Here is a 12,807-nt window from a genome sequence, read left to right as displayed (position 1 = left end):
TCACACTGACACTAACAATTTGGGTCCCACCAACTAATTACGTCATTCAGAATAACTCTTAGTTTGAAAATTGATCAGTACTGGAATAACATTTAAATGTTGTTTTCCTGTGCTTGATTTATTTTTTCTAATTATATTAAATACCGTATTTCTCATCTATCAATCTTTTAAAATAACAATTGAAACATTGACAGTATTATAGGTAGAAATAGGAAATATAAATACAACCTTTTATATCAGAAGGACTTTGTCATGCAAGAAAATTACAGATCAGATTTTTTGTTGTTGAAACTGTATAGAAGTTAAATTTCAACTTCTTTCAATGGATATTTTAAAAACAACTAAAATGTTTATAAAAATTAGAAACAATACTTTGTGATCAGCTTCTGCTCTGACAACCAGAAGATGACTAATACCATTAATTGTTCCAGTGGAATTTATGTCCTAACTTTACTGGAGCAAGGTAGAACTAATTTCAACTTTTCTAACAGGAGATTTACTTTATATTGGTAATTGAAGATGTATTCAGCAGTGTTTGAAAAGATATCGGGAAAGTAACTAGTAAAGATTCTACAACCAGCAGATTCTCCTTTCTCAGTAATATTATTTCCAAAAAGCCATTTGGCTCTTCCAAAATGAAGGAAGAAAATAAAAGAAGAATATAATAAAGTATTTCCAGGCTGTAGCTCTGTGATTGAATATGGCAGAATTAGATGTTTACTTGAGATGCTTTGATTTTATCCTCCTATAAACCCTAAATATCTACCACTCAAGAAATTGTAGTTCCACTCTTCACAGAAAACTGAATTATTTAATTTTAGCAGAGCTCGCATTTTAACCAAAAGATAGTTAGTGTGTAGCAAACAGCTATATAAAAATCAGCTTGACAGAAAATTAAATGAAAACCAGAGAAGAAGCAAACATTGCATCCTCATGCCAAGCAGCTGGTTCTGGGAATCCAAGAAAGATTTTTGTGTGCCCCATAGTACTGATGGTGGTATCAGGCAGGTCAGGGCCTATCTGTCTTGTATGAGAGGAGACAGAAGAGAAGCAGGAGCTGTTCTTCCTCTCTTCTTTCACCCCTTTAGCCACCATTCCCACCTGTCCACATGTCCCATTTGTACTGTGATGTCTGGCTTGGAGCTGCCTGAGTTTCAGTTTTACATCTCAAACCTGCAGGGTGACAGTGGGAAGGAAATGGTATGTTTTCTTGGCATGTTGACCTCTGCTTTCTGCTTTGCAATTGTTTATGCTAATTAGATTATTATACAAGTAGTTTTATTTGCCTTACTGTCACCTAGATAAAGGCTCAACAAACATGTGCAAATATATTCAATCTCTTCTGAGAAAGAGGCATTAATGGTGCTTAAATATTTACTCACAACTGTTCAGAGTGCTTCTGCACTAGCCAGTGTCTTGGTTGATGAGCACATCATGTAACACATATGAATATAAGAAATAAAAATTACAGCAATCATAATCGGAAGGTGTTACACTGGGAAGAGACAGAAAGTGTATTTAAATTCCCAGTTTGGAGGCATAACTCAGCTGTGTCTCCCCATGCAAGCTGTGTTTTACTTGCAGGTTTCCAGAATGCTTCTGACATCCAATATGAATGTAATGCCAACCTAAACACCAAATTCACATCTTCTCTACTTGAGAAGGTCTGTTCACAGATAAATAACTCTTTATCACCATTTCTGAATTCTCAGGTTTTTCTGAATAGGCATTTCAAATGGACTGCATGTGGCAGTAACCACAAGGAACAAAGAACTCACAGTTCTTCGTTCTCCCTTTCTCCACCTTCCTTTGCTTTCTTTTTTAGCTTCAACGCCGTCTGTCCCATGCTGCACAGAATCAGTGTGCACAGGATGTGAAACCACACTGTGTTGCATAGAGAGATATAGAGCACAAGGGAAATGTTATGCTCTGCATAGGGCTGCTATCTTGTATGGAGAAGCTGTGGAGAAAACTGTGTGGGACACTACACATCAGGAACTCACAGATGCAACACAAAGCATCACTGATGCCCTTTTTGGCTCCTCAGAGCCTAGGAAAAAGTTATCTGTCTTTGACCTTAAGAGTACTATGTTTAACCTCTTCAAAGTCAGAAGGGACAGAATACTTCTACCAAGATTTTTCAATTTCTATAGATTTCTATTATATATGAATACCTTATACAACATTTTTTAAAATGTTGGTATTGCTAGAATGAAGCATATGCACCTGAGTGCACTGATGCATTTCTGATAGGAATTAGCTTTGTGCTTGAGCATTTCACTGAAATGCTTTTTGTTTCATTCCTGTGGCAAGGCAGCAAAGGGAAACAAATCTCTACTTCTGGCTATCAAGAGTACACAGATACTCATGAACTTAAGGACATACTAGCTCTAAAATTCTTGTTTAAACAAGGTTCATAATGAGGACAACTTCATTTCTGTTCAGCACAGAGGGGGAAAAAAGGGTTTATTTTGCAAACGTTATAGTGGAAATCATATAGCAAAAGAAAGAAATATATTTGGAGTAGTAAATACTGTCTCTATTATTTTATTGAAACTTCAGAAAGCCAGGCTGGATAAAGCCCTGAGCAACTTGATTTCATATTTGGCAGAACTTGGAGCAGGTGGTTGGACTAGAGGCTTCCTGAGGTCCCTTCCAAATTACTGACTGTTTCTAGGGAGTGAACTGGGAGATGTTAGAGAAGTTCCCTGTGTCAATTGGCCATGTAAGTGATTAAAGGCAAGACACAAAGAGGAACTAAAAAACTTGGTACACCTTTCTCTCAGGACTGCTGATGTCAATAACTAGGGCAGATGGAGAACAGGAGTTCACTTGCAAAAAAAGTTAATGTGAATCAAATGTATAGATGCTGCTGCCTCCTCATTTATGCATTGTATTTGTGCATGTGTTTTAAATACAAAAGACATGAAACAATGCAAGTCCTTCTTGTGCCAAACAAGTAGTAATGCTTTTGTGGAAAACCATTCCTATTCTAGAAAAGAAAAGGGTCTCCAGTGAAATGAGTTACAAATCATTAGTCCGAATCAGTAATATAGTATGTCATTTGAACTAAAAAACAAAACAGAAAGCCTAATATGCCTTCCGACAGGCTGTTTAGTTTATAAAGAATTGGATGATTACTTACAGATCTAAATTTTTGATAGAGAGGTAAAAGAATATCCAAAATAGAACTTACATTCTAGAGATGTTGGGGAGGTTAGAAAATGCTTCACTTGGAATTGTTCTTAGGTGAGTCTCCATAAACCTCCTATAGAAATAAAAGTTTTCCAGTTAATTTTCTCTGTTAAACACAGTTTAACATTAAATAGTTGTATACATCTCCAGCTCTGCTCCAATAATTCTGTTCATCTCTTTCCCCAGCTATTCCACCCTCACATTATTCACACTCCTGTTTCACCTGCACCTTGGTTTGCTCAGCGTGCTCACCACCCAAAATTCAAGTAAAGAGCAAATGCATGTTATCTCCATAAAATTCCCTATATGCTTTGTAGCAAATAAGCCATTTTTCCATAAACATCTGATGTGTGGATGGCAGGTACATTGTTATTTCTTAAGTTCAGGTAAGGCTGCACTTCAGGAGAGAATAGAAGTAGGTATCTCAACCTTCTGCAGGAGGTTTCAGAAAAACAGTCAATATTTAAGGGAGACATTACAGAATGGAACTGACTGTTCCAATAAAGAGGAGGCAATGCTTTAGAAAATTATCCTATAATATCTTTAGACTTGCAGTTACAACCAATCATTGCTGAATGAGGTCATTTTTAGTTTTCCAGTACATCTGGGAACATACTTACTAATATACAGCCAACTAGCAGTCTGAAGAGTATCCAAGAACAAATGTCAGTCATTTCCCACAGCTTCTCCTAAGAAGAACTTTTTATGAAATACGTGACCAAGCATTAATAATTCTTTCTGTTTTCTTCTCATATATGTGAAGTGTACATATATACAAGTTACATGCATAAGCAAAGAGAACCCAAGCTTATTTATCCAAAGTGGGTTGATGTTTCTCCTAAATTTAGTACCTGAGCTTCCACAAGCTCTTGAGTAGGGGAACATCTGTTTGTCCAGGTGTATGCTGCCCTATGCCCCTACACCCATAGCACCTTGACATCCATAGTAGTACTGCCCCTTCCTTTTCCCTCCTCCACTATGTAAAACTGGTTCCTCTTGGGTTCACAATCTTGGGCAAAATATTTGCAACAAACAACCAGCTACAGTCTGCTGACCTTGCTGTTGTGTTTCAACATCTGTCTGTATTTACAGTCCTTTTAGGAAATTGAAAATGATGACTGAGAAATTCCTGTTTCAGACAGACTTTAAGAAGTACTGAAGTAGAACAGTGTGGACAGATCTCAGCAGGCTGGAGAAATGAGCTGACAGAAACCTCACAAATGTCAACATGAAGTCCTGCCCCGGCAGGGGAAAAATCCAGGCACTAGAATGTGTTGGGGGCCACCCAGATTGAAAGCAGCACTGGAGAAAAAAATCTAGGGGTTCTAGTAAACACTGAGCTGAGCATGAGCCAGCAGCATGCCTCATAAATAGGGCTAACAGTATCACGGTCTGCATTGGGAAGCTCCCTGAAGGCTTCTCTGAGAGACTGTTAGAACCCCAAAGCCAAGAAAAGCATAGCTATGACACTTGCAACTATACAGGCTTGCTTTTAACCTGTCTTCCATCCCTCTAGTCCTCTTCATTTAAAAGATGTTGGCTCATAATGTCATGCTTACTTCTCACACCAGTCATCACAGAGGTTAGTACTTAATCTGCAATCCCATATCCCAGGAAAGAATTTAAGCACTACTGTAAGTCTCCTCCTGATCTCCTGCCTTTAAGTCAAACATTCAACCTCCGTCTTTGCCATGTAGGGAACTGAGTTACACATAAGCTAAGTGAGTTCACATTTATCTTTTATTGACATGCCTGGAATTTTTACCCTGTCAGAAAAGAATGGGAATTCTGGATAACATATATGAATCCATTGTTATCAAAGTTGCTGTAGTATGAAATGGCTCTACACTTAAAACTTCCTAGATAGGGCTTCTGTTATCTCAAAAATAGCACAATAAAGTAACTTAGCCATGTATTTTAACTAAACAGCTTATAAATTTATTTATGGGTTGGAACTGGGAGTATCAAATTTCTTCATATTTACTTGCTAGAGTTTAAAAATATACCAGCATTCAGCAAATATGACAAGAAACCATAGGTGTCACTAGATGTGTGAAGTATAAGGACGACTAAGTATTAAGAGAAAGAAATCTCAGTCTGACAATCAAAAATAGCACACTTCATGATGATAACTTAGTTGTGAAGTGAAATAGTTTCAGCGAATGACAACAAAACTAAAAGTCCTAGTTAGCAATTCACCTGCTACATAAATGATTTGCTAAATAATAGCACATAGTGACCCAGTAATTGGTGTTAGCCAGCTGCAATTCTTCACCTACTCGTAGAGTTAGCAGATAGATAGCTGACTGAGTTCACAGTCAGTGCTTATACAGGTAATGAAATGGAGCCAGTGCAGTGGCCCTAGATTTAGGCCCAAATTTTTAAGCCAGCTTTTTTTATAGCCACTGCAAAGTCCCAGTTCTTGCTGAAGAACCTGTGTACTGATACACTGCAGCAAATTGTAACCCATATTCTAAAGCAGTTTAAAAATTTGCAGAAAAACATTTAGTTCCTGTTTCCTAGCTGTGAATCTGTGGAATATTGCTGGAGGAGTAACACTAACTAGTGGAGTGTAGAAAGCTGTGAGATGGGTAGTTGTTCCAAGGTTGAAAACAAGACAGGCTGAGAAAACACTCAACCAGAACAGTCTGTGTTGGATCAAAAATGACAGCAATGTAGATAGATAGAATAGCTTTAGTTTAGCCCAATCTAACTGCATAAAATGATGATCATAAGCTTCCATAGCTGTGCTAATGCAATCCTTAAGGTGGAGTTACCAGACAGTTCAGAATTCAAAGCCCTGAGACAGAAAAGGAAGGCAGGTCAGGACTTCCATCTCCATGGCCTGCCAGCTTCTGACACCAGCTCCAGTCTTATCATACAGTAGAAGCATATGACAAATAATTGTGAATTCATTATATGATTCTTCCTGTCTTGCACACATTAGAATTATTATTATTATTTTTTTTTAAACGTGCATATTTTAATTTGCAGTTTAGCAAGTGAGTCCAGTATCCAGCAATCTACAGAACCTTCACTAAGAAAGTAAACATTTTTTCAGAATAAAGGAGACTTCAGCAGGAAAATACATATTACTTTTCCATGTGAGAAAAACAGTAACAGTAAGAAATTACATATTTAATAGCTCATTTATATATTTCCTTTTTATATTAAGGAAAAGATGACACACATGAGAATGAAAGATATGCTTATGCTAACCTGGGCGCTTCCATTTATTTCTGCTTTTATTTTCTCATTCAGATGGAAAGCTTCAGTAAATAATAAATCTGGAAAATGGCATCAGTTTATATTTCATAAAATCTTTCAAAAAGGAGAACCAAAAGTCTGAGGCTGTTTTCATTAAAAATATGCAATCAGGACTTGAAAAGTTGCAGAATCAAGCAAATCACATTTTTACCAAATGAGTTGTTTTTAAAATAGCAATAAAATATTTCAGTAAAACATTTTATGTTTTATATGGGGGTGTTTAGTTTGCATTTCTTCTTTTCACAGGTCTCTGATTTCTGATCCAGTTGAAGTTTTAAAATTTTCTTTCTCCTTTGATATTTGCAGCTAAGTTTATCTTCCATGTCCCTGAAAGGCTTCATATTGCATCTCTTAAGAAAATGAAGCCTGAACAAAACTCATAAGAAAGACATTAGTCTGCTTGTTCAGAACTTCATATTTTTTGCTTCCCCCTGCACCAAACATCTGCCAGCCTAGAAAGCAGAGTTTCTTAGTCAAAAATCAAGTACTTCAAATATCCAGCTAATGACTGAAACACCTCACTCTTTGATTCCTATGATCTTCCAAAACAGTTTTCAGAAAAGATTGTTTCCCACAGTTAGACTAGTTATTCTTCAATGAGAATAAACTATTCCTTTTGGTGTTTGCTTGTTTTGTTTTCTTTGTTCATTTTCTTCTTGTTGCTTTGGTTTGGAAAATACATAGACTCTAAAATATTTTATAAATGCACAGGAACAACCCTGCTCCTGACTAACAGGAATGCAAGTTCAAGGACTTTAAAAATTCAGACTTATGCATATATGCTTCATTTTAACTATTCATTTCTAACTATTCATATTTGCTTCATTTTAACAATTTTAATGAATCATTTTAACGATATTTCTTTTTATTGTTATGAAATAACTTCATAGTAGTCTTCCAATGCAGAAAAACAAAGATGAAAACTCAAGTCACAACGTGAAATGCACTTAGCTGACTAGAAGACGATTACCACCTAGTGTCTAACCCTAGTATTACATACAACGTGGTAGAACTGTCAAAAAGACTAAAAGAAAAGTAATAGTAAAAGTAGGAAACTACTCAAGAATTCGGTAAAGGACTGCTTACCTGTTTTCCCACAGTTAAGCAGAAGTCCAAAGGATTGTTATAAACTGTATGTCAAAACTGACACAACCCTAAAAAACTGAAGACATGCTAGAGCCATTCAAAACAGAAGCACTCTGCTCAGTTTTTGGTTAGCATTCTGTGTGAAAAATAAGTTCTTAAATCTAACATATCCTCTTCCTACACACTAAGGTGCACAGTGGTGCTGTCAGAGAAACAAGAATTGATTTCAGGTTCCTTGCTTACTAATGTTTAGCAAGCAGAAAATACCAATCTATAATTACAGAACTTTTTCTTGCTCAGTTTGTGACCACTGATTGTTTTTTTGCTGGATGTAAGCAAAAAATGAAGACTTCACAGGAAGTGCTGACTCTGCTAAATGTTACTTGCCACTTGTCATCAAACTAAATGAAATTCAATAGATTTCAGAACTGTCAGAGCTGAAAAAGTAATGTGATATAAATGTCTACAAGACAGAGGTCAAGTTCCAGTTGAGATACTGAAACTACCCAAAAACTAGTAAGGAAGAAGTTTGTGAGGAACTGCACTCATAGAGAAATCTAATAAAGGATATTAGCTGAGTAAAAAAATTCTAAGATATGAAGAAAACAAACAATTTGGAAACTATAATTGCTTAATGTTTAGTTTGGTATCCTTTTCAGTGCTACGTAAGGGTGGCTGGAGAAGACGTAAATTAGAATTATTCCTTTGTAGTAAGATGAAGTGAAGATAACATAGTGAAGATAATGCTTCCATACAAATATATATCAACCAGTAAAAGCTAACAAAAATTTGAAGAACTTGAAGGAAAATTTAAATGGGATATGAGATTATTAATAGTGACTAGTTGCACTTTATGCCAAACTGAAACCGGTCATTACAAAATAATGTACAACTGCTCTGCCCAGTTCTAAGGTCTTTGTAAGGCCTTTGTGTTTGACTTTATGTATAAATACTAGGACTATCAATCAACTGTACCCACTGAAGATGTTTTAAGTGTTTTCTCCTTATTCAAAGCAAAGCTGAACAAACATTAAATCAGAAATACAATGTACCAGTATGGAAAACATTACGATAAAAAAACCTCTAAAATTCTAAAAATCATCTAGGCACTTGCTTTACAGAGGAAGTTTTTTTCCAAGCCCACAGACATATTCATTGTATAGGAAATTGGTAATCACAGCCTGAACCTCTGATTAATCAGCTGAGGCAAGTGTTGGGTCAGCTGTGGGAGCACAGGTGAGAGTAATTTAGGTGTGCTCCTGGAAGGCTATAGACCTCATTTAATGGCTGACCACCACTAAGGCAGCATCTCTTGGAGACTGTTCTCTGGCGGAGGTTGCCTCAGTATTTCCCTGAGAAGGCATCCATATTGGTGAGTCTTTCCTTATAATAACCTTTTGAATATCTGTTACCATCTTTGTTATTTACTGTCTTTGTATCATTTTACCTTACATTCATAAAATGAGTTCTGATCAAAACTGGGAGTCAACTTTGAAATTATCAGCTTATTGCAGTTTATAAAATCATACAACTCAAAGAAAATTGTCAGTGAACTTCATGGTACACCAGGTACTTACAAACCCAGTATATAACTGCTGTTTCTGCATCAAATAGAGAAAGTAGAAGTTAAGTTACATACATGATGGGACATCCTGTATAAAACACAACATAGGCATGAGATTTATTCATTGGCTGTATTTCTCACAAGATTTTTGCTTTACCTTTTGTAGTATCTAGATATTCTGCATGCGCTACTTTTAAATTCTACTCTTTTTGAAAACAGCATGTTTCAGTTGAAGTCAGTTTATTTTTCAAATACCAGTAAGCTGTTTTAATGTGTAAAAGTATTTAACTATTTCTGAAGTCCAAGCCAGACATGAGCTTTCTTAAAATAACTGATTGCTTTTCTACCAAATATCATTAAACACACCAAATTCATTAAAATATCAGTTGTCTTCCAGGTTGTCATTTAAATCATTTTATGCACCTGGTACAACATAACGTGCTTCCAAAATACTGTATTTTACATACATCTGTGCTTTTAAAGTTTTCCTCAAATCTCATTCATGTTATTAAATTTGGCTATGTATTTTTCTTTAAAAGGCATAGCATTCTGTAATCCCACCACCTTAATGGAAATAAGTAAATATAGTGACACTGCAGTTGACAAGAATAAGTCATAAATAATATGGTTTCAGGGTTCTTGACATTATTTTCTAACTATGCGTTTCTTCGCAACACATACACATCTCAACTACCAAATGAAGAATAGGAATGAGTGAGAGTAAGACTCGATTTAAAATAAATACATTTTCCCATCCCCCGTTTCTTATCATTCCTTGTATCTTCTTGTATCTTTGCAGCATTTAGACTTCCTTTGTAATGGCATGGAACCACAGCCAGTGCTAGGAACCGTATAAGTGCAAAATGAAGAACTATTTCCATTCTGAGCAGAAATAATTATCTCACTATTGTTTAATTACACACGATTACAAAAGATAAGGGTAATTTGGCAGTAGAAACTAATTTTTGTGTTTTCATTGTCTAAAGTGAAAATTAGTTGTGATAATCTCAATCCACTTCAATTTGGAATCTGTAACTTCAGAAAATATTTCAGATGTTTAACAGTTTGATTCTGTAAGTGGTACAGTTCACTGAACCTTGAATTGCTGCTGCAGTCAGTTTTCATTACACTGTTTTCTTTTAACATTAAATTTCCAGCCCATTCCTCTTTACAAGCACACAACAGCTTTCTCCTAGACTGAGGAACAGAGTGTATTGATATAAATCTAAAAGGAAAGTAAATCTCCAAAATAGTTACAGCATTTTATAATCTTTAAGATGTTTACAGAGTATTTTGCTAAGTGCTAAGAATAGTATGTTTTCAGTTGGTATTGGTTAAGAAAGCAAATTTTCGCAAATCTGACTCACACAGAGGTTTCGTATATTTGCAAAATCAGTAAATGTTTGGTATGTGCCATATAATGCATTTACAGAATCTGAACACAGTCGTTAAACAAGTGATTTTATTTTGAAAACAGGATCATTTCAGGAAGCATTATAAAGAGATCTAAATGCCTATAGTGGAATAATTTCACATGTACTGCAGGCAGGCTACTGTCAAGTGCTGATTTACCAAAACAGGAATGAGAAGTATAGTGTACAGTTTCAGTTCCTCAAAATCTTATCTTCAAACATATATTTTTGTGTTCTCCTGGACTCAGCCCTCACACATCCTCAATAATTACAGGAATCATGTCAAAGTATAACAAAAAAAAAAAAAAAAAAAAAAAAAAAGCCCTAATGAACTAAGTTGGAGACTGCTAAGAGCACAGCAGCTTGTCAGCTACATTTGTGTCTCTTGTACCCAATGTTTTAAAGAGTGCAAAATATCTTATTTTACTTGAGAAATAAAATTTTTCATATATGTAAAGAGCCCACTTCATGCCAGCAGATTTTAGATCTTGCAGTCATTTCAGGGCCCTGGTACCTTAATGAAGACAATGAGAAGCAATAATATTTGGGATTCTGGAAAATCCAGTGCTCCTGACTGAAGTAAGCACAGTGATAGCACCTAGAGAGATTTTGTTGCAGTTTATATTTCAACATGGAAAATGAGCTGCTGACATGCTAAAATTATCCTAGTTGTCTCTTGATCTCAAGGCAACATGTGATCTGCCTGGGTCTACAGAGAGAATCAATGATTTCTTTTACTGAATTATTTTGAGTTTGTTTTGAAATGAAAACATATGTAACAAAATATACAACAGTTACCTTTAGTATACTCCCATTTAATGAAAACTGGTGTTCTGAATGGAAATTTATAAGAAAGTTTGTGTCACACAGCATGGGAATTCTGAGCTATTTTCTTATATGGATAAGCAGATACTTAAACATAGAGATGGTTTCCTAAAAGTCCTGGTGTGTGCTTAGTAACATCTGCTCAGAAAGCTTTTTATTGGTCAGCTCACACCCAAATGCACTGTAAAGACTAGGATGATTTATTCTGGCCAGCTCTGGAGAGACTACCTGGCACTATGTGCCCTCCTGCAGTCCACTGCTAAAATGGACCCCTTGCCTCAGTCTGGCTGCACAGGACAGAGGACTCCAAATGCATTTCTAAAGTATGAAGTTGAGAGTCTATTAACGACCTTAAAAAAAAGTTCAAATGGGAACGTGAAAATTCAGAAAACCTCAATGAGGCTTATCTTCTAGAAGAAAGAGAGCAAGAACAGACTGTAATTGCTGTCTGCTATTGTTTCTAATTACAGGACCACTAAGTGCCTATAATTGCTGCCAGCTGCGCAGCAGAGGTCAAAAAGGAAAATGAATGTTGGGAATGATTAGGATAGAAGTAAAGAACAAAACAGATATAGTTGTTTTGCCACTGCATGGAACCTGACTGGAGATGTCTCATATTTATAACACCTGAAAAAGGATGTTCAAGAGTACATGCATATATTCAAGTCAACATTTTCGTTTAGCAAGATCTTCCTGTTAGACTTAATGGAACATATGCATAATGTTTGCCCTTTTCAGACGTTATGAACTTCACTTGCTCACCATTGCTACCTTTGGAAGGTAATAGAAGAGTAGGCTCATAATGTCATTCCTATCTCCCTTGTAAAATAATTCTTAAACTGTTGTGCTCTAGGACACTCCAAAGTGTCTGTACATGCAATTTTCCTCAGGAATTAATGGAGTAAGCTACTTTCAACTCACACCTCTCTATCAGAAAGGAAATACTTGCCAAAAGAGTATCAAAAGACTCCACATAGCAGAAGACTCCGTGTTAAGTATGTAGTTCTATCTTTACCCATTCAATCAGGGAGTTTGCACAGGTGGTAATGCAAACTAAACAAAATATAATGTTCCTGCAGAGCCTCTGCAGTGGTGAAATTCCTCTTCCTTCCTCCACCAGGAGAGGTGCAGTCTGGGAAAAGTGGAATTATCTGTCACAGCAAGAGAGTGAACAAAGGCTAAAACAGGAAATAATTTTGTTTCTTCTTTATGGGCAAAGGCAATTACAAAGAAAATATTATTCAAGGATATCTTCAGAAGCTATTTCCATTGCAGTGTTTTGTCACAAGTGCACACGGCTCCATGGAGGCAGCTGAGGTAATCCTGATAACGATTTTGAAATATGTGTAGTTCAGAACAAGACTTTTGTTCCTGACATAATTTTGAACATGTACATCCATATTGACTGGAAAATCACAACTCCAAGCCACAGTATTACCTTTTCAGTACAGATTTACT

The 12,807-nt window shown here is 36.0% G+C and overlaps 1 protein-coding gene across 4 annotated transcripts in view; it reads right to left on the bottom strand.

Annotated features, from left to right (window-relative positions):
* TSHR (thyroid stimulating hormone receptor) overlaps window positions 1-12,807 on the bottom strand; it is a 45,797-nt gene that overhangs the window by 28,227 nt on the left and 4,763 nt on the right. For all 4 annotated transcript variants that reach the window (XR_014946751.1, XM_015865237.3, XM_032444990.2 and 1 more), the window contains one exon: window positions 3,197-3,268. Coding sequence is in view for 3 of the 4 variants with exons in the window: in XM_015865237.3 (XP_015720723.1) it covers window positions 3,197-3,268 (72 nt within the window). In the remaining variant the exon portion in view is untranslated. The remainder of the gene's footprint in view (window positions 1-3,196; window positions 3,269-12,807) is intronic.

This window comes from Coturnix japonica, chromosome 5 (genome assembly GCF_054131305.1).
Source record: "Coturnix japonica strain WE chromosome 5, WE-NBRP24, whole genome shotgun sequence".
NCBI classification, from domain to species: Eukaryota; Metazoa; Chordata; class Aves; order Galliformes; family Phasianidae; genus Coturnix; species Coturnix japonica.
Note: the sequence above shows the minus strand (reverse complement) of the source record. Positions and strands in the feature narration are given on the sequence as shown.